Source organism: Malaya genurostris, chromosome 2 (genome assembly GCF_030247185.1).
Source record: "Malaya genurostris strain Urasoe2022 chromosome 2, Malgen_1.1, whole genome shotgun sequence".
NCBI lineage: Eukaryota > Metazoa > Arthropoda > Insecta > Diptera > Culicidae > Malaya > Malaya genurostris.
Genome location: NC_080571.1, coordinates 283,393,227 through 283,417,167, shown reverse-complemented (window position 1 = coordinate 283,417,167; position 23,941 = coordinate 283,393,227). Strand labels below are relative to the sequence as shown.

At 37.0% G+C, this 23,941-nt stretch overlaps 1 protein-coding gene across 1 annotated transcript in view; it reads left to right on the top strand.

The window, feature by feature from the left end:
* Positions 1-6,591: 6,591 nt before the first annotated feature.
* The window catches only part of LOC131430341 (myosin-2 essential light chain), a 66,472-nt gene continuing 49,122 nt past the window's right edge, over positions 6,592-23,941 (top strand). Inside the window, exons 1-2 of the mRNA XM_058595238.1 lie at positions 6,592-6,749; positions 6,826-6,853. Coding sequence (XP_058451221.1) covers positions 6,747-6,749; positions 6,826-6,853 — 31 coding nt within the window. The 5' untranslated portion in view covers positions 6,592-6,746. The remainder of the gene's footprint in view (positions 6,750-6,825; positions 6,854-23,941) is intronic.

The window sequence follows — 23,941 nt, the reverse complement described above, 5'->3', positions numbered from 1 at the left end:
AATGATGGCAAAAAGCACTTAACAAAACATGGGATAAATTCCGCAAATCAGTTTTTTAAGAACCTTTTAAATATTTCAAAAGGATTATGTGAGGTATTTCTCTATTAAGTGTGGGAATTCACATCAAAACTACTGAAACATTGTTTGTTCTATTTGTTTATTCTCAATTGTTATTTAATTTATTGTAAGGTAGAAAACGTCATCATTAGGCAGCACTTTAATATAGAAGCACCGGTACAACCCTGCAAGCGAGAGCAGTAAAAGTTGTAAAGTTCACACAATCAACTAATTCGAACAATTATCTATATTCGAAAGTGTGGAAGAAGCAATTCAGTTCTATTCGTATTCACATCCTCCAGTTATGTCTGTGACATTACCCATCCGCCTTTTTCATAGGAATTCTTCTGATACTTCACATTCGAACAATGCTGGATAACCGTGATCATCAAGTGTTGGATGACCTTTTCCAACTGCCAACCTAGAAACTAAACTGTTCTTTCCAAGACATCCGATATTTTCTAGAAAATTGTTTTGAACTGAACAAAAATGGGTTACCGAAGTTCGGTTCAGTTTTACCGTTTATCGAGATTTCGATAAGTTAAAATTATTAATTTGCTGATTTCAATAAACGGTCAATTGCTGGTAAACACGATAATTTACAAAACCGAATATCAGTATAATATTTTGAATTATCGAGAAATCGAGAATAAAAAGAAAAGTATTTTGGAAAAAGATATCTTTCCCGAAATTTCAGTTCGTTTTTAGGCGACATCAAAATTAAGTTTTGAGTGTGTAAGAAGAGCTTCGGAGTAACAACGTGACGTTAATGTAAAACGAATTTAACATAAACTGCTAATGCACTCACGAGTCAAAAACGAACCTAAAAAAATAAATTCAACAATGATTGTCGAAAGATTTCTATTCCGAACCTGAATTTCACCAGACGTACAGCATTCCGGATATGAGAAACATTTGACGATGAAAAGATCTTTTCGGTGGTATACTATGACTGTATCGAAAGGGACACGAAAGCAAACTTATTCAATTTAAATTTTAACAAAGTAACTCTTTTATCAGTACATAACCAAAAGCGATTTTGGTAAAAGTTAAACTAAGTTGAACGTGTATTAAAAGCATTGAAATTTGTAAATTTGGCAACGATCTATCATATTATATGCCCTTTTTACATGTTGGTACCGAAATAGTCTGAAAGCTATTATACATGGAAGACGTTAATACAATTTCTCAAATTTTATACTCTTTTTTGTTTCGGTTACATTATACGATTTTGAAACAAAACTTTTCAACACAGAGAAGATTCAATTGTCAACAACTTATTGGCAGGCATTAAATTTTGGTAACAAGAGCACAATATCACAGCCATGTGATTCAATCGTGAAAATGAAACTCACTATGCAATTTTTATTCTGTCGATGAATAGCCCGGATTGAATAATAGACCAGAGTGACATCAATCAATAAACTGTTTCCTGGTACCAGGTTTGAAGCATTCCCATTCATCACCGTCCGCGAATGTTTTTCCTTCTCACAGAGCCACTACGCAATATTGTAATACCAGGTCTATATCGTTCAAATACATTCGAATCGGCAGCCGTATACGCTAGAGATGAACCGCACTTGAATATGAATCGAATTTTTACTTTGCTTAAACAGTGATCAGAGTTGCACAAAATTTTCCCGATCCAGCACTGAACCTTTTTCTGCAGCACTTTTCCGAACTGTTATTTCGGTTTAATCAACGAAAACTCACACAAAACAGACAATTCATGCCTAGTAACATTCATTCGGTTCATTCATAACGAAATATTATCAAAATAAACGAACGAAACTGATGCCCCGTTTACACTTCTGCTGGCTGCCAGCATGCTGGTGTCAGTGTACTGCCCTCTTAGGAAAAAACGTTTAACGGTGGTCCAATGATTGAACGTATTGGACCAACGAAGGACCACCGTTGAACTTTTTTTCCTAAGAGGGCAGTACACTGACACCAGCATGCTGGCAGCCAGCAGAAGTGTAAACGCTACATGACAGCTGATATTCCCCGTCAATTACATATTGCACTGTTATTCACTGTTACTAACTTTTTGGAAATTAAAGCTGTTCCTAAAACACTGCTTCAACCTAAAAAAATGATTCGGCGTTATTGAGCCGACGAACTCCAATAGCGTGCTATAGACCATCGGGCATCAGCTGTGCTCCTTGTTTTGGTATCTCTTCATTCTTTTGCACTAGCGATACACAATGTGAACGTCAATCTTGTTCGCACGATCACTTGTGGCTACTCGCAGTGGCATAAAAGGTGTTTAACTCAAAATTGGGTAGAGCCTTATCAAATTGATTGATATTATGTATGTTGAATGTGCCACTGACTTCGAGAGACATCCGTTATACATCCACAGATAAACAGACAGGGCACTTAAATTAGATTCTTAAATCATTTTAACGGTAATTTCGAATGTTTCTTTGTTTGTGACAGTTCTCGCACGTACCATGATGCTTCTACCAAAGATAAACTCAAGATGAAGTACTCTATGATTTTTCATATACCATTCAAATGGGACCCCTCGAAAAAATCGGTTCACCGTCAGTTGCAGTACGATTCTTAAACCAAACAACAAGCGTCGAATAGCTACATGCGTCGTAACTATGACAATGCTTGTTTATGTAGAGTTAATCTTAAATTGCAATATGTTTGAAATCGTGGTATTTTGATACATATCGAGTGGATTTTGAAACAGGAAAACAAAAATCAATTAGAATTGTTGCTAAGAATCTGTTCAATTTGCAATATTCTTATCTTAAGTAGCATTAAAGTGAATGTATGTTACAACATATTTTGTGCGGTATGTTTACATATGTTTACTTCCTTCCAAACTTGTTTTGTTGCTATGGCATTTTACCGTCATTTTCAAATGTTTATCGACGCTTATTTACGAAGGGTCAACAAAATCACACTATTACTTAGTTCACTGGTTCACGATTACTGGTCTGGTATTTTTCGATGGATCGTATGGGACATTGTAATCTTGAGTTTTTCTTTGCTTCTACGTTACTCTATCAAAAACATCATGTCTGTCATCAAGACTTTGTTTATTTTTCCATATAACAACAGAGTTGCCATTCATACACGATTACCTGTAATGTGCTGGTTTGTATGCGCCTATGAAGATTTTATACTTATTGCCCAAATAAATTCAGAATTGAGCCTACTTCTCCAAATATATAAATATTGAAAAAAGTTTGTCTGTATCATCTTCCAAAGCATAGATTTTTTCTATGAACACCGACAAATATATTTTGAATGGGGTAATGCATTAGTATATCATCTCGTTTTATCAATGCTTGGTACAAGAATTTGGCTGATGCAACAATGACGTGGAATACAATCCAGAGAAAACTTTTTATTTTTCCCAAAGACATACGAATTATATATCTTCTATTCGTTTTTTTATCTTCTAAATAATACTGGTTAGTTCGCAGATATGTGCTTTATGGGTGCAGGGTCATTAGTTCATTTTTCATCGTACTCAATAATAATATTTTTAACTTCCCGTACAATTTGCATACTTTTGGAAAACAAACTAAAACGAAGAAATATTATAGCTATGTGTATACCACAAAGCAATAATCTGTTTCACCTACCTGAGAAGTAATTTCTCTAACAACGTTGAGAAAAATAAATCGTCGCTTTCAAACATCGACAAAATATGAAATAAATAATTATCAACGTAATCCCATAATTTTTGCGTCGTTAAATTTTCATATATAGTACGAAGCCTGACAGCTGATATTTGTTGACAAACGAGAGGAGTGAACTAGTGAAAAAAGGTTACATAATACAAGGGGTGTACTGATAGTGCATAGTTCGCACAGTTTAATATATGTGAAGTAAGTGCCCCTCGAAAATTTATATTTTGAAGCATTTACTTATAGTGTCATGTCAGTTTATCTGTCGTACATCGGCCAAAGTATTCTTTTTACTACTACAGCCTGAATTCGTTAGATGAAATGTTTTGCATTCCATCTAACGAATCATGTTCGTTAATCTGAATAACTGACAGCTGGTTGATATTTTCAGGTTTTATTTGTTTGTTGCCTGGAACTAGTTTGTGAACGTTTACGATAACGAAAACGTATTTGTTATTTTTAAGTATGCACAACGACTATTCCTTTCCAAAAAATGAATTTTAATATTATTTTTCTCTACCAGAAGATGACATAACTTAATTCGATTTTAAGATTGCCGTTTTCAAATTCATGGGTTCTTATCTCGCTTTAAAAAAAACATCTAAAAAATAGTTATAAAACTTTTTGATCTAACTAACGAATACTCAATCAACGAACACTCCAACTAACGAGTCCCATCTCTAATCGATTTTTGGATAGGTAAAGCTTTTGAAAAATTGGGTACTAGCTCATCATTTTTTTGCAAAAACCATGCCTACCAAAAAATTGAGTATTTGTATAAAGAAAAAATTGGCCGATGTGCAACGGATGTTATTTGAAGTCAGTGACACTTTCATCAGACATCAATCATTTTGATAGGGTTCTACCAAAGTTGAATGTATTGACAAGATATCCAGCTCTCACATTTCCCGAACAAATCATTGGCAACATCATTTTTTTGCGAGCATGACGCCCTCAGGCGAGTCCGCATCGAATCTTGTACATACAAGTAATTGAGAGAAATGTCAAATTCGTGCGCACCCAAATAGAAGCACTGCGCACTCATGCAGTTGACATGATATTTTGAATGTTATGCCGTGCGAAGGCGTTGCTGAACTGAAGATTAATTTCGCTCTATGCTGGCAGGGTCTGGTTCTACCAATTTTGGGTAAAACACTATAACACTTGAGTAAGCGTGCAAAACGCAATCATATCCAGTTACCTCGATTCTATTACTACAACCGATTCCGAACCGATCCGAATCGGAGTCGGTTGTTGCATCTGATTCGGTATCCGTTTGGAAATAATACTGAATTCCGCATCAATTTTCAACGAGTTGGCTGGGTAAGCTTTCGTGCTCGAACCGTCCGATGTTCAAATTTACTGTTTTGGAACGGTTTGTAGTAAAAGTAATGTACAGGTATTTAGTGTTTATGAGAAAAACAATGGAAGTGACACATCCAAATAGCAATCCAATCCAATTTACATTAATCGACGTTACCCTGATAGCGTGCTATAAAGCATCGGGCATCTGTCGTTCTCTTTGTTTTTTATCTCTTCATTATTTTGCATTAGTTATACACATCGGACCGACAGAGCACGATGTCGGCCCGATCGTAGCGCTGCGATCTGGTCATCATCAGAAAAATTCGGCATCATCTACATTATTGGGTCGATGTCAGTCTGTTAGCAAACTATAGAGCATTGGACAACCGTGCTTTTTTCTTTTCTTCGTTTCTCTTTTGTTCTACACTGAAAGTCGAGTTTATTTTGAAGAGAAATCGCTCATTGTCGAGCTCTTCTGTGAGTTACTCAAAGTTAGGTAGTCAAAAAATTTGGGTAAATAACCGATTACTTCATAGTGGTTTAGTAACTGAATCGTAAACTTTTACTTGATAGTAAAAAATAGGCAGCGGCTTTGGGCAATCTTACATTTACCTAAACATTTAACCCTTAAAGTTGCGAAGATTCACTTTAGTTGATTTTGGGTAGATTTTGACCAAAAATTGGGTAGCGGCTAGTGAGATACAGTGTAAACGTTATTTTTTCCGAAACTCTGGGAAGTTGTTACATATTTTGATTAGTTTTTGTTTCGATTATAGAGGTTTTAACATTAAGGTCATTTGCTTCTTCGAGCCAGAAAAACTTTCTGACCATAAGTGCGGGGTTGAGGATTGAATCCAGGCGGAATCCATCACGTTATACTCAGCCGCTACCTAATTTTGGGTCAAAACCTACCCAAAATCAACTGAAGTGCATCTTCCCAATTTTGGGTAACGAGTGATGACCTCAAAATTTAGGTAAATGTAAGTTTAGTACAAGTGTTATGACATAACAAAGCACGCTTCCCATTTTTACCGATCTTTGAGTAGATAACGACCTAATTTTGGTTAGCTTATATACCCGCATACGCATGGCTGCCAGATGGCTGACTAAACGCTGCGAGCTGGACAAATATGGTTGGCAGACATTCTGGTGACCGACTGCCTCACCGCTGCCAGATATACAACTCAAACGATACAACCGTATCAACCAGGATTTTTCCACATTGAAATCTTTGACATTTTCGGCAAAGGTGAGAAGATGGAAACGCTCGGCTAACTTCGATACAGGCGACTTTGTTTGGTCAAATTTGATTTGACTACCGTCACTGAATCAATATTGGTAGCCGTCTGGTGGCCATGGCTGCCCAGGTAGCCAAAACGCTATGCTGGTAGAAGAGCTCGACAATGAGTGATTTCGGCTAAAAAATAGGTAGAAATGATTTTTAGTGTACAGATTTTGCTTATTTAAGCAAATTCAGTGAGCTGGCAACAGTTACCGCCCAGTTACGATAAATTTGTTACGTCGATTGTATCAGGCCCCGTTCAAAGCGATAAACTTAACGAAGAAACAAGTACTAAATTCATCGCATTTCTGTCAAACTGTTCTGAAGTCTGAATCCGATTCGCATTTTGATCTGTTCGGTTTGCTTATTTGCAAAATTAGTGAATATATTTGATTCGTGGACATAATTTGTGCTCGTTTGTTTGCCTCCACCGATTCGTGTTACTATTCAGAATGGTAAATTATAAATCTAGTATTTGGCAGTGTTCGTTGCTTACACCATCTAACTTCTTCGTTTTCTTTGTTTCCCCAGACCAATTTTACGGAAGATCAACTCGCTGGTAAGTTCAATGATTTTTCTACAATCGTGTTGTACCGAAATTCGGTTGATTTTACTAAATGTTGAAACAATCGCTGCATTGCATTGAACCAATCCATCGTACCTAGTGAAAACTAAACCATACAATCGACATCCTGTTAAGGTGACAAAATTCCATTACTATGACGTCACTCGAATGAACGACATTCACGAGTGAGTAATGCATTCAGTGATATCACTTTGGAACGAAAGTGACCAGCTGTCGATAGTGGTTTATGCCCATCATATGGTTTTCGATTCACTATAGTCCGCTGTCCCAGATCTGAGTGGAAGTTACGTGGAAATTTAGCTGAAAACGTAGTATTATGACCATGTTTTTTTGGATTTTTGCATTCTTTGACTGCGGAGTGAAATGAAAAAAAATCAAATAAATATGAATGCTAAAGTCTGGTACAGTTAATCTTAATCCGTAATAATCAATTCAAGACTGGAACAATTAGCACGTCAACTTTTGTGGAAGACTCTTAAAGGCAGTTTCAACGTTTCTTTAGTAAAAATAGTTCCCTTTTCGTTGAGTCTTCATGTTTTCCACCTGGTACCCATTTGTTGTACTCATAATGAGTATAACATTGTCGTCATCTATGAATTACAAAGAAGAGTCTGTTAATTTCGAGTACTGTAAATGTCCGTGTACGGATTTGGTTGAAATGGTGGTAGATGACTGGACGATGAAGAGCGATGCACATTGCGTGATGATGCAGAACTTGTACAGTAAAGGGCTGATGTTTGTAGCCGCTTATGCATATAATGGCAAACGAGCGGTATATCATGACATAGCGAAAAAACAAAACAATAAAATTCGGAACCAACATAAGGGTTTCTGGAAAATTTTCCATCCGTGGCAGAATTACACCGGCCCGGAAAACAAGATTCCAGTGGTGATTAAAAACATCTACGAAGAGGAGTATTTGGCTACGACGAAAGAAATATTCAGGACAGAAAATCGTGTTGTAAGAACGATAGAATCGTTGAACCAATATTGCTTCTGGGAATATGCGGGATCTGCGAATGAGATGAAATTCAAGAACGTACAAGAACAGGAGTGGTTATTCGGACATGAATACTTACAGGACAATTGGGAACAAGGTGGAGTGTATACGGATGTCCTCAAACGCAGCACGTCAGTTAATTACCCGGGAAAGTATGCTTTCTCCGTTTTTTCATGTTATGTGTAGAAAAATGTAATAAAAGGCAATAGCAGAACATTGTTCTGTTAATGATTCTTGTTCGACATTTTGTACGACAGCAACAAAGTAACGATGACAAATTAATAAACGATAACACGATCAGTGAACCAACCAACTCTCAACCTTTGTTGGGTAATAGTAAGAGCTAGAAACAGGATGAACAGTTCATCTCAAAGAACCGTTCAAACTTGATAATTCTACCGAAAGAACTAGTTGACGTGAACCGTTCTTTCGTTTTTCACAAATTTGATTTTTTTCTGTTAAAACAGTACGATAGCAAATAATTATATTTCGTTGGTAAAAAACTGTTTAATGTAAATGCAGTAACTCTTTGGACGTAGTTTAAGTAGCAATCGTTTACTTTTGTGCATTTTTTCTTTTGGTAAATACATACCATTTATATTTTTTATTATTCTCGAAAATATTCTTCGCGCTCACCCACATGGCAAGTCCGTTTGTGCATAAACTACTACATGTAATGAAAAGTCCCGGGCCTCTTACAGAAAAGACATGATAAGTTTCGAATAATGTATATTTTTATTGAGAACAACCCTCCAGATGACCCAATACCAGTACAGATGACCCAATACAGGTACGGATTGTTTCACCATCCCCCTTACTCTCCAGACCTGGCCCCCAGCGACTATTATCTATTATTATCGGCTATTATTGTGGACTGCTATGCACTGATGAGTCAAAGACGAAACGTAAACATAACAGACTATTATCTATTTCCCAACCTGAAAAGGTTTCTCCTGGGAAAATTTTTTTCGTTCGAATGATCTCAGATTGCAGAAACGGAAGCCTATTTTGAAGACCTTGACAAATCTTTTTTTTTTTCAAAGGGCATCAAAATGTTGGAACCGATGGGTCAAGTGTACTCTAGATGGATACTCATTATACTGAAGAATAAAAAAAAATCAAGTTAAAAAGTCGACTTTTTCTTTATTAGGCGCGGGATTTTTCTTTCCATGTACTACTGTGGGCAAACAATAGTAAAATTTTGTCCATAATTTTAAAAATCTTTATTTACTCTTCCAAATCTTTTTCGTCCCCCTCAAAGCAAAACCCGAATACTCTCGTGCCAACGTTTTTTCCAATTCTCGAAACATTTGGTAAAGTCAATTTCCGGAATAGCCTTCAATGCGCTTAGCGATTCATGTTTGATGTCTTCAATTGACTCAAAACGGTTTCGTTTGAGTTTGCTGAATAGCCAGAAATCAAACAGAGCTAAATCAGGCGAATACCGTGGTTGTGCAACGATATTGGTTGAATCAATCAATTATTGATTTTAGAACGAATCGTGCTTTCGCTTTACTAAGGTCCAAATGATCTTTCAAAATACTTTTTTCTGATCCTTCCGATATTCCAACGATCCCAGTAAGATCTCTGACTGTTAATCATCGATTCTCGAGCACCAATTCCTTGATTTTATTGACGTGTTCATCATCAGTTGATGACTGTCCTGGACGTGGTTTGTCGTAAACGCGTTCTTGACCCACGTTGAACAATTTGTATTAATCAAAAACATATGCAATTATCACCGAAAGCCTTTCTGAACATTCTGAACGTTTCGGCACCAGAAATTCGATTCCGCACAAAGAAAGAATAATGAACTTCTTTGTTGAATAATTTCACTCATTGTAAAAATCGTGGATTGTACTTTTAATACTTCAGAAAGACAGACGAAGACTAGTGAATATTTTGACGTCACACTTGGCACAGATGTCACTGAAAGTCTAGAAAGGGAATATTTCGACGAATAAGGTTTCCGCGCGAAATATAATTCAAAAGTCTTACTACTTTTTTTTTGCCCACAGTAGTAGTAGTATAACCTACAATATGAAAAACTTCTCAGATTGGTTAGACCATCTCTGAGAAAACAAAGTGGGTTCCACTATTACAGTTGCTTCCGGAACTGGTATCATCGAAGTCGGTTTATCTGATCATCAACCAACATGATCTACAAACTCTACTTGTTTTAATTCAAACTCACAAGATTTTATACGATTTCTGTCTTTGTTATGTGCACTTGCCATAATGAATAATATTTATCTAAAACGTGAACGAAAGCAATATTTAAAAAATACTAAACATATGCGATTTGGGCCTGTTCGACAAACCGGGAATTTTTTATTGCTGTGGATTATCGATTCAATCGGTAGAAACTGTCGGAACTCGCTTCAAAGTATCTGATTTGGCAGGCAATATGCACTTCTGCTAAACGAAGTAAATCATTCGTGACTGAGGACAGTATGAACGATGACATTAGCAAAACTCAAAACAATGCCTCGATGCAAAACGTTAAAAAACTGCTATTTTGGTACGATTTGGCTATGTCACTATTTTCGAATTTCGCACTAAATCGTATTCGGCGTTGGCAGCACTCTCTCAGATTTTGATGAATCTTTTTTGATACGTAGACTTTGTCACAAAAAGCCACTCTGCATAGTTTGTTTGGTCTAGACTGTCTTTTGAGAAGTGTCAAACTTTTTTTAAACATTTTTTTTTCAAAATTGATAAAAAATCCTTGACTCTTTTCACGTCACGTCGAAAAAGGATAAATCCCGCAAAAATGTGTTGAGATTTTCCCAAAATCAGTCATATTTTCGAATAAAAATATCGAAAAAATTCTTAATGTTGTCATAAATTGTAAAAACAAACGATTTTAAAAATTTAAAGTCGATTTACAAAAAAACGCTATTTTTGGATCTGATAAAAGTTTTTCCCAAGATCGGTAATTTAGATGCAAAATAGAAACTTTTAAGAGGAACAAGCTTTTCTAACAACAGTTTTTTCTTGTCCAAACTGTTTTATTTTGTTTAGTGTCTTTTTATCGAAAAAAAACTAAACTGGAAGTCATAATCGTCCTAGCATTTAATGGAATTCAATTTGTGAGGTGATTTTGCAGAATACTCTTTTGCTAGTTTTCGAATAAGGCTTGTTCGCTACAAAATCTGGACACCCCTAAAAACCTATATCTTTGGAAATATTTCATTTACGCGTGAAACATTTCGCAGGATTGACAGAACGTACGTACGAGTAAAATGAATTTTTTAGATCGAAAATGGCGTCGAAACAAGAGCAAATAGAAATCAATGATGTGTGGTCACAATGAAAATCCGGAACTTTCAGTAAGGAAACTAGCAAAACATCTTAGCTTTCCTGCGAGCACTGTCTAACGTTCTTAAATGTTTCAATACACGTTTGACAACAGCCAGAAAGGCTGGGAATGGAATAAAACCGGATCTTAGGAACCATCAGAAGGATGCGATGCCGAAGCACAAATTGCAGAAAAGACCAGATCTTTCGGTACGTACTGTGGCTAGAAAAATAATAATCTCTCCAACTTTCGTGTATACTTCAAAGTACCCGCAAGGTATGAAGTTGTCCATGGTGAAAACTGTACCGAACCGTAATGATAAACAGAATGTGACGGCTAAAACTCGGGCTCGTAAGTTGTATCGCGACTATTTTCCTGTGTGATAATGGACGATGAAACTAATGTGTTTTGAAAACTTTAAGCTACTTCTCGGAATGTCTTTTTTACACTGCCATGCAACAAAACAACGTAGAGGAGCTTTTCAGGATGAAGGAAATGGCCAAGTAAGCGCTAAACAAGCAGATATACCGCGAAGAATGCCTAAAGATACAATTTTTACCATTCCTACATAGTCATGACGCTCGCACGCTATTCTGGTATGATTTGGCATCTTGCCACTACGCCAAACATGTTTTGAATGGAGTCCATGTTTTACCGACAGAGGCGAATCCACAACAAGCTACAACTATAGAAAAATTTGGGAAATTTTGGACATGAACAGCTGAATTGGTTTTAGAGAAGTGGTCAAAATTTCGTATTTTCTTCATGCATTCTATAAAAGTCACTGTTATAAGTTTCAAGATGACAAACGATGCACAATTAAATGAATAGAAAATACATCTTGGATTGAACGAACAGCTAATGAATTTCTTTTATTCCAAGTTCACTCTGTCCAGATTTTGTCACGAACAAACCTTATTAGCAAAAATAATAAGACTGGATGAGAAAAAGTTCTAGTTAAGTTGCAATATATGGACGATTGGTAAGGAACAAAATTTCATCAAAATCAAAAATGGTATCGATTTTGAATGTTTGAAAATTGAATAGTAGAATTCGATTAGCAATTTTCCCAATATTTTATTTAAAAATTCGACTAAATTTCGTGAACATGACTAGCAAAACACATTTTTGGTAGGATTTTTCATCGACTATAACCATTTCTGTATAAAATTTTCATTACGACAGTAAAGTAAACAGTGTTGGTGATTGCCGAAAATTTGACAGAAGATGCTACATGAACTCGAGTCTCTCAATACATGAGCCGCGAGAGATTTTTCTACATTTCTTCGCTCCACTTCATACTCTGAGTATGTCACGAAAACTTAGAAAGAATACAGTCTGATAATGATTGGTGCTGTGTGGAGTTTACCAAGAGAGAATCGCAAGTTGACAATTATCGCAGAAAATCGAATCGATTATTCAACTTGATGATTCTCATACTAGGTTGCAATATTTCAAAACCCTTGTGTGGAGCATTCACATACATTTTCATAGACACAACTTATACAAAGGTTATATGCACATAGTTAGAATAAGCGGCAATAGTAAAATGATTCTATCGCAATTATCAACTGCCTAGATAGAATCGGATCGCGAAACGAGAATAAGCGACCGTTTGTTGCTTCAGAGAGGATCCCCACAGCAGCGTGCTAACCTTTGATTCTCAGAAATGTCATCGAGAGAAATTCGCTCTCGCACTGGTGTCGATTCTATGTTAAATGAGCCATGCCAGGCTTTTGTTGTTGCGATGATTTCCGTTTCTCTTTGATGGCACTGATTCAATCATTGAAGAGTTGCCAGTGAACGTTCTTTGATACGATAAAAGCCATCCTTGAATGTAAACAAAGTAAATAAACCGAGTTTTTTATTGCATTTTGTTAGGATTGTTTTAATAGGGAGCGGGTCATTTCGCCGAAACCCGTTTCGTCATCGGAAGCGGCGTTTGACCGGTCTATTCAAAGCTAGGTTTCTTTGCTTTAGTTAGGTCCGAACGAGCGGTAGCGAGGTCGGGCAGCACACGAATCAAATCGATTTATCGAAGCCGTATTAGATATTTTTCACTTAATAAACGGAAAATACCACATACATTTGCTTGATAGATACACCTATGCAATTGCTTTGATGCTTAAACGCTAATAGTCAACAAGTTTCTTTGGGTTCTGAGGTTCATGAATCAATCTTTATTCAAGAAGTACAATTGCAGGTCAACAAAACGAGCATTAACTTATTATCATTCATTTGTGTTCATGTTAAATCAATTCCAATTATAATATTAAGACAATTGCAGGAATCGGCGATATGACCCTCTCGGCGAAATGACATTCGGCGAAGTGGCTCATTCGGCGAAATGTCATTCGGTAAAATGACTCTTTCGGCGAAATGACTTTCTTTATTAAACGCCGATTAATTTGGAAAGAAACTGATTTGTTCCCAATCGTCAAACGAAAGTGAAAGTTCTCAAAACCCACTAAAACCGAATCGACTGTCAAGTTTTACCACTTGATATGCGAAACCAGCTATCACTAATGTTTCGAGCAAAACTGACTTTCACACAAGTGCGAGTAATAAAACGACACGAATGTACACAGCGACTTTCGCAAAACGTCTTAACAAACAGAAGAAAAACGACTTATGTGTCAAGTCAACCATAAAAAAACGACCTGTCACACTGTCCAATGTACACGACCAAATTACAAACGACGTAAGTGTCGTTCTTGCCTAAAAGTTATTTTTGGAGCTTTAGCGAAGAAATGAAATTATTTCAAATACTCATTTTGAAATAGCCCTTAAAATTGTGCGATTATTTTTCAACATCGCTTATGCAGCTTTGAAATAAAGGAAACAATAATCTTTTGCCTTTTTCAAAAAATGGTCTAGATCAGTTTTGAAATTAAAAAAAAAACAAAGTTTCATTAAAATTCTGAGACAGTGCTGCCAAATCCGAATACTATTTGAAGTGCGATGATGAAGTGCGAACTTCGGAGAGATGAAGGATGAAAAGGAAATGATAAGACAGCGGGAAACATTGAGTAAACATTCCGGAGGAAGTTGACGAGGGGTGTCAATCGCAAATGTCGTTCTAAACTTGAACCGACGTATGTAAACTGAAATAAATACCTACACTGAACAGTTCGCAAACAAAATGGTTTCATTTCGATAACTGTAACTGATATACCAATCAATCGAAATCCCATCGACTCATTCTTCGGTGGATTAATCCGGAACAATCGATTAGAGATCGGTGTAATTAGCGAACGAAATCATGACGAACAAAACTGTTGTGTTCTGGAGTGTAGTGTCAGCGTTCAAATAGTGTGAAGCAAGAGCTCCCAACTCCCGTTGATTGCATACCGATGTCATATAACTGGTTCTCGTTGTTAGTAGTGCTCTTAATGAGCACTTCCTTACTAGCTCAGTATACCGAAGAAGTTATCGACTATGAGCCCTGTGTTTGTCCGTGCGTTGACTTGGAGAAAGTTCAAGTGGACCCACTCTTCGACACCGACGCCAACTGCGTGATGGCAAAGAATATGCGCAGTAAAGGACTCATGTTTTCAGCGGATAACGAATATAGCGGCAAGCGAGCGGTGTATCACGACCTCTCGGATAAAAAACCTCCACGGCATCTGCATAAAAGCTTCTGGAAAATGTTTTTCCCGTGGCATAATCTGACCATCGTGACCCCACAAACTCCGATGGCGATCCAAAACATCTACACGGAAGAGTTTCTGGCGTCGACCGAAGAAACACTTGCGGGAGATAATCGCGTAGTGGCAACGTTAACGCCTCTGACAGAAGCTAGTCTATGGCTGTATATCGGAACTCCTGCTTCGATGAAATTCAAAAATGTCTTCGTAAACGAGTGGCTGTTTGCTCATGAAACCTACAAGCAGAACTGGGATCAAGGTAAAATGTTTACGAGTGATCTGAAGCATCTTACTCCACAAGATCTACCACCAAAGTATGCTTTTAATATCTTTCCATGTTATTAGTAGGAACATATGATTTTGAATAAAACTTAGTTTTTGGTAAATCTTCAAAATGTTGGGCTTATTTTTGTTTTACAAGTTGGAAGTGAATTAGCTGCAGTCTCCTAACGCCCTTATTCTGAATAACGTTGTATCGTTTTTTCCCTCGTATTTCATTTGTATTCCCCATAACGCTAGCAAAATCAAAGGTAGCTATGATTCGATAGAACCACATTCGATCGAAAAATCAATACGTCGTTATTCAGAACAAGGGCTTAAATGTTTGGTAAAAAATAATCTTATGCAGATTGCTGTTTGTTTGTTTCTATATCGAAAAGTGATCAGATTTTTAATATCGATACTTCAGCCAACTATGATAGCCTTCTGCGAGTCTAAGACCCTGTGCTGATTTACGGACTTTCCCTATCACAGACGACGACGTTGTAATAAGAAGCGACTTATGAGCTGGAAAACACCACTCATTCAAAGTAAAGGTAAAATAGTAAAGGTATTCGCCTCCATCTATAAATACAAGTAGCTTTTGGTTTGCAGAGTTAGAATCTGTGTGTAAAGATTCGGATATTGAGTATATGTGACTGGCGTCATCATTAGCAAATTCTACTTATTTGTACAAAGATAACGAATTGAAAAATTTTTAAAAGTAGTAACTGCATAAAAATTGCATGCTTCTGGGCGTATTGAAATAAATTTCTCCAGGTTCTTGAAAAGCTGGTGCGTACTGTGGCTAACCTCTTGATTTGCGTATCGGTCATTTTTCGAATATTTACACATAGAACAAAATCTTTCGATTCTATTTGACTAACGTACGATTGTAGTCTTGTATGATCTTGTACTTTGATTTTCATTCACGACTATTGGTTTCACAGTTTCACAGTTAAGCCTTTTTTCTCAATCGTTTTCAAACTGTGGTTTCGACTGCTGAAAGATATTTCCTGAGATGGGCCTTCGTCAATGCCCGAAATTCTTTAATTGGTCGAATTTTTGGACAATTTGTTGTTTTTTGGAATGATTTTTTAAACGAACTGGAATTTTTGGTGGTATACAATTCTACCGTTGATTTCGCATAATGGCAAGCCGCAAGATCCGACCAGAAGACAGAAGGATCCTTGTGGCACCGGGATATGGATAGACGTCGTTTTTGTAAACATTCCATGACATTGATTTCACTGTTTATCAAAGCAGTTTTGGCGAAGGGTTTCGAAATTTCACCGTAGCTACAATAAGCTTGCCAATCCATAGCTTTTTTCCAGTGGCGTCTCGTGACAAAATTAACTAGTTGTGCACTGTTTATGTGGTATGATAGCAGATGTAACACTTCGCTTGTTTTTCAATACAATGAGATAACGATATACTTTCGAATGGGATTTTTTATTAAACAAATCTCAGAGCTGAGTTGAGTAATTATTTCTCTTCTTGAATCTGTGCAGTAACTCATGTGCACGGAAAACACTAACACAGCGACAACAAATACTTGAAATTTTATGTCTGATGTATATGAGATGCGTGTAAATACACGCAATTTCGGTGCGATCCAACCTGCTTTCATCGAATATCAAGATTCTAAAAAAAATTGAATTTGGATGGGGTTGGGAACGCAATTCATTCCTCCAATTTGACCGGTTGTGCAGTGCACGAGGTGCACATGAGGACGAGACGCCACTGTTTTTTTTCCAAATTTTACGTCGATGTCTCTGACTGTTTCAATACTTACCTTTCTCGTAAACTATTATTATATGATTATATAGTTCGAGTACCCAGCAAGCATCGCATCGTACAACTTTTGATCTCTGAGCCTGATTGATGTTTTTTGTTTTTAGCACGGCGAATATTTGACTTCGAAGTGCTAACATTTTTGACCCCATTCCGCACTGAAACCTCATTTTTCTGCTTGAACGCCTTCACCTACACGTTTATTCAAACCCGGGATGGAAGTACATTAAAGATATTATCTTCAACGAACTTCTTGATCGCCTTTCGTATGGGTTTCTCACTCAATCCTATTTTTATTTTTTTTTATCAGTGCCTGTGCGTGAACGTTGTCGTGGTACGAATTGACTCTCATGTCTTGTGGAGCATTCTGACTCTCATGTCTTGTGGAGCAGCAATATCGTTTGAGCAGCTCCTCAAAGTACAAGACACATTTTTGATCCCATCAAATGTACAGCATTGCTTCCTTTTTGAAGCGATTAGGTTTTGCAGTTGATGTCAATGGTTGGTCAGGGCCGTCACATGATTTTCTGTACTCTCAGAATATATCAATTCATCATCTTCCGTCACAATCCATTACCGAAAACCCTTTGCTTTATGCCGAGAAAGCAAAATTTTGCTAGCCGTTTTTCGCGTGTTCTGCTGTCTTTCATTTAGCTTATGAGGAACCCATTTTCTCACCTTATGAATCTCATCTCACAGAAATGGCTTGGCGGTTAGCGTTTTATCTCTCCGCCATTTGTTTTTGAATTTGGATGTTGTATTCGTTCAACAATTGCGCATCTTCAAATATTTTGTGTTTGTTCCCTTCTTTGTTTTCCACACTAAAAGCGACAGATTTAAACCTGTTTTAACAGTCGCGCATGCTCCCCGTAAGTTTCAACAAGAATTTGATGGGATTCAACAGTATTTTATTTTCAAAACATAAGGAGTGTATCGAAAATAAGCTATCCACAAATTTTTCTTTCAAATCATGATAAAAAACGATATTTTATTCAAACTCAATATTGTTCCTTTATTGTACGAGGTTGAGCTTGAGCATAACGGAAACCGGATGAAATTTAAGTTATTCCTTCACGGATTTTCGAGCTTTTGATCGAACGCTCTTTATTAAGTTCCGGACAAGTGTTGCATCGCATTTTTTAGACGCTTGAGCCCAAATTTTTTGAACTGCATGTTCCCAACTGCCTTACCAGTCTTCTTGAAGACCCTCTTCCCGATTGCCCAGTAACGTTCGATGGGTCGAAGCTGAGGGCAATTTGGTGGATTGATATTTTCCTCAACGAAATTTATACCCTTTTCCGCAAACCAATTGAGAGTGGTTTTGGCATAGTGAGCCGACGCTAAATCCTGCCAAAACAGTGGAGGTGTACTATACTTCCTGTATAAAGTTAGCAATATCTTCTGGAGACACTCTTATCGATATATTTCTGCATTTATAGTTCCGGTAATGTAAAAAATCCGACACTCGTTCCTGCTTTTTTGGCCAAATCAAGTATTGACATTGATTTGTTCTTCATGATTAGAGATACCACTTTCTGATTGGAAAAACCGGGTTTTCTGTCTCTTCCTGGTAGCTCGCAAGTGTTCCCCAAACATATTAATGATGGTTTTAACACTGGCATGATGAATTCAAAACCGCTTCGCAAATTTTCACAAAGTAATACCCTTCTCACTTAGCCATGTGTCCAGAACCTTAATTTTCACTTCCTTTTCAATGCGCGACATTTTGAAAACGCAGAATTTCAACCGCACAAACAAGTAAACAAACGAAAGCTGACAGCCAAACGCACAGCATGCTGTGATCTGAGCATTAAAAACCATCACAAATACATGCGTACAACACAAATGTATGTGGATAGCTTATATTCGATACACTCCTTAGTAATGGATTTCTCGCAAATTCTTTTTATTTGGAAAAAATTTACACAAGTTCACTTCACTAAATGCATATGACACTAACTTGCACTTGACAAAAGAGCAATGTTGTTGTGGAATGTAATGTTACAGAAAAAAATGACTGATTTCTGTTTTCATATCTCTTGAAAAAAAAGTCCGCATTATTACCTGGCACACCTGGACAATCGAGCTACATATTTACCAATCTCAAGCATCTCGTCTGCGAAACCATCATCTACATCCAGCTTACAGCGTTTCCCAATTCTGAAAAAAATAACAACGATAAGACAGTTAAACCTTATAACAATGATTTAGTCGACAGCACCAATGGAGGAGGACACGAATGGTGAACCATTGCCCTGGATTCGCTGGACTTTTCTCCTTCGAAATGGATAACAGTGTTCCAGTAATGAAAATTAATTAGTCATTTTAATTTTTATTACACAAAATATAAAGCTTTAGCTTCACGGTTACGAGTCACGTCGTGTCAAATGAATTAAAAAAAGGTGTATGGGTAATGACAGAGACATAACTGGAAGACGTGAATATAAATAAAATGTCGTGTTTCTTCTACACTTCCGTATATCAATAGTCGTTCGTATAGATTGATTGATTGTGTGAACGTTTACTGGTTCCATAGTCTATACTTAAGTATGACTTAACTTCGCATGGTTCTTTGAGAATATTTCAATGGTTCTAAAAATAACCGATTTGTGTTCAGTACTTTTTGCCATCGTTTATTTATCTACACCAGAATCTGAATTCTGGCCATTCAGGAACTGAATTAAAGAACTTAAATTGGACGCTAGGACAGGTTCCGAGTGAATTTGTTAAATTTAGGTTCGGAATCCGGATAAAGAATTCAATTCATGAATTTAGCAAGCTCTGAATGCCATTCCAGCATGCATGGTTCTGTATACTGAACCTGAATTCTGGAAAGTCTGGTTCAGAAATCTGTTCCAAAATTCTGATTCCAGAACTCATATCTAAAACTTTGTTCCAAAATGCAGATCTTCAATTTTGTTCCAGAATTTTGAAGTTGAATTCCCGAATCAGAATTCTGGATACGTATTCGAAACTTAAATTCAGTTCCAAAATCTATACACCAATTCCAGAATCTAGAATTAGGAATCAGTTTCAGAATCTAAGTTTTAATTTTTGAACCTGTATTTTGGAACTAAATACTGAAACTGAATTCCGAAAGAAAATTCTAGACCTTAAAGTTTAGAATTGAGTTCCATAATCCATTCGAAATGAGGCAGAAGGTCTGTTTTTACTGCTACTGGTTAAAGGCGACTGTGCAAAAGTACAAGAAGAAGCTATTGATTTTTGAGCTGTAAAGCAGCTCAGAATAGATTTTTTATACTTATGGAATAACAAGTTACAGTATTTTTTAGCTTGACTTTACCTTGTCTAAGTTCCGCGTAATGATTTGCTTTCATTTTCGTCTAAATTGTGTGCATTTAGAACGCTGTAATTGTAGAAACGAGCTTCCTTGACCTTTGCTGAAGGTTCATAATCCAGTTGTTCCCAATTATTTCATTGTCCCATGAGTTATGGCGAAGGAATTCGGTCGAAACACGTTATTTTGTGTAATGAAATCAGCAAACATCAAGCAGCTCGTAATTCGTTACTCGTTTAGGTGAATTGATCGTTATCAGCAACGTCACGATCCGCTTTGGGAAAAAATCACAACAATTCATTTGTGTTTGGAAACGCTTAAAAGCGATACAAAAAGGTTCAAATAACTTAGTTTGCAGACGTTGAACAGCAATGTCGTCTCACACGAAGTGTTCGTTATTTTTAGTACTTCTGATTACCGTTACACTGTTATGCGAAGAATTCATCGAGGATTTCATAGACTATGACTTCTGCAAGTGTCCCTGCAAGGAGGTGACTGAAGTTGAGGTAGATCCAATGTTCGCCGGTGAAGCCAATTGCGTAACGATGATAAGCCTGTGGAGTGGAGGGCTCGTGTTTGCGGCGACATATGCTAAAGACGCTCTACGGCTAGTGTATCACGATTTATCACCAAAGAAAACCAGAAAATTTCGAGTTCCCCACAAAAGCCACTGGAAGATCTATTATCCGTGGCGAAATATTAGCAGCACCAAGGACGACGTCCCACTGGTGATTCAGAATATTTACACGGAAGAGTATTTAACGGTGAGAGGTGAAATTACTCCTAGGTACGGTTGTCGGGAAGTGTCCACATACTTTTCACTGATATCCTTCAGTCTGTGGCATTTTCATGGTACCTACCAAAATCAGTTTCGAATGAAAAATCATGTCCTCGGAGAGTGGCTGTTGGCTGATGAGTTTCTCACGGATGCGTGGGATCAAGGAAAAATGTTTACGGACATTTATAAAAAAAATCGATCAAGTGAATATGCCGGCCAGTTCAAATTTGTAATTTACCCATGTTATATGTAATAATGTGTTCTTAATAAACGTTGTTTTGCTAAATCAAGATTGGTGCTCAGTGTTCTTAACGTTACCGAAATCGTTAGGTGTTCGTAATTGCTGGTATTGAAGAGCAGATCCAATAATTTAGGTACAATTTTACAAAATACTAAATTAGAACAGAAAAACAATTTTAACTCATCATTGAAACGACTATGAAAAAAAAACTGTTTAACCACTACTTCCTGCGTTTCCGACATGGGAATAACAGAAGTGAGTAGCTAAAGAGATTAATGTTTTGAAACTGTTTTAAAACACCATTTGCATCGTTTTTTTTTGAACGGGGTATGATACTCATCATCCTATAATACTGGAACCAAAGGTCGGATCCGGATACAATTTAACAATCATTTGGAAGCATTCGAGACCTTTTGTTATATTTAAACTCATGAAAATCGGTGAAGCCATTTTTGAGAAATCGAAATAAGTTTCGTTTTGCAGTTTTTGTCCACAATTTCCGGTGCTTCCGGAGCCAGAAGCTGGAAACGGGAATAACCAAAGTTGATTTGTTTGACCTTCATGTTAACCAAATCAAAGTTTTTACATCCATTGCATCGTCGGTATCATTTTGTTAATATTCTTCTTCACCCTCTTATAATTATGATAGTAATATAGTAATAATGCGAAACTGGTATAACTGAATTGAGTGAATTGGTAGCAAATAACAAATTTCACGAAATTCATCCAATATTTTAGGAAATATAACATAATCCCCAATGACAAGACATTCTTGAAAAATTAAATTTTCACACTAATCCTTATGTAACCCAGGAACTGGAAATCGAATCCGGATAAGATTATATAGGATCATATGTCTTTTGTTTTGAATCTTAGTTCTGTGAAAATCGGTTTAGCCATCTGTGAGAAAATTGAGTACAAATTTTTCAAATTTTTGCGCATGTTATCTTACGACTGCAGAACTGGAAGTCGAATCTAGACAAAAATCAAAATGATGCCATTGGATTTTTCTATTGAATCTAAGTTTGGGAAAACCGGTTCAGTGCGCATCTGGGTTAAACACATTTTGCAATCTCGAGGATCTGAGTCGAATGGTATATAACATTCGGGCTTTCAGGCCTCGGCTCAAAAGCTGCTTTTCACGATGATTGCGTTGCCTTTTTATGTGAGAAAATCAAATCTTTGAAAATTAGCTCCAAACTTTGCCTCTTCGTAGTACTTGTTAGTTTATGGTCACACAAACTCACTTCGACTATACCGGTTACCGGTTTTCCATTCCGTAAGTACCGGAAATATTGATCAACAACTTCTTCCGGCTCCGTTATTATTGGGGAACGGAACTAATCTTGGCTTTTCAGAGAAGACTGGACCAAATTTCGCCAAAATAGGTTCAAATTAATCTGATTAGGGTTTGAAACTATTTTAAATTGTAAATCTTGTAAGCTGATATCCAAACAAATATTCTTGTTTTGTCTTTCTCTATAGAAAGGTGTTAGAATTGCTGGAAAACCCAACTTTTGAACGAAGCCTCGGAGACCCACAGTGTAATATACCAAACAAGATTGGAAAATGTATGTTTGTGTGCACCTTTCAACAAGTTTTTTACTGCGTAATTTCCTCAGAGATGGCTAAACCGATTTTAACAAACTTAGGCTCTTCCGAAAGCTACTATCAGGCCATTGATCACGTTCAAAGATGTGACTTCTGATTCCGAAGATGTGATGGTATAAGTGACGTAACCGACAAAACATGTTGTTTTCTTATCACTAAATTTTCTCAGAGATGGCTCATCTGATTTAAAGAAGCGTAGACTCGTTTAAAACCTTCTATTGGGCCTTTGATCAAGATCGAAGATCAAATGGCTGGCACTTCCGTTTCCGGAGATATAATGGTATAAGTGATATAAGCGACAAAACGCCTTTCATTTTTACTTTTCAATTTTCTCAGATATGGCAGAGCCTAGGTTCGTTTTAAAGCTTCTATTGAATTTTTTTTATAAAAGTATTTTTTTTCAGGCCATTTTGCGTACATGCTTTACGTGGCCGATTGAGCCATGTTTTTTTAATAGATAAAATAATTTTTTTACCATTGGATCTCGTTGTCACCCTTTTTATAGGGGGAGAGGAGCTTCCATTTTTATCTTGCGATGATTGAGGGGTACTTTTTTCGAGGCTCGTCTTGTCATCCATTGTTGCATCGGTGGAATCGTTGTTGGTTCCCGTGTTTTCTTCGTTTTCCTTGTAATTCGCAGTCTTGGGCTCGTTGTTAGTTGCTGTAGACGCGCCTTGTTGTACATTAGTTGCAGTTGCTGGTTGGTTTGATGGTGAAACAGGAGTACTGCGCTCACTAGTTTCCGTTGTTGGGCGGTTGTCCTTGTTTTTGTTTGAAGATGTCCTTTTCGCAGTTTCAGTGCAAGACTTGCCGTAGTGTGCAGGTTGTTCACAAAACTGACATGTAACCAGTTGATTTTCATACGTAATCAGCGTTTTACACGGATGTATCCCGTCTTTATAACAAATTATGTAAGATGGAATTGCTTTACGTAGTTCCATACGTACCACTCGAACGCCATTCCGCACGGAAAAAAAATTCCGCCATACTTCTCTTTCGATGGAAAGAACTTCACCGTATTGCGACATACTTTCCCGCACGAACCCATCGCTGATCTGCGGAGGAAGGTCATGCACGCATACCAGGCATGTCCAAACACTGCACTGCACTGCGTGCTTCATATAACCACCGCC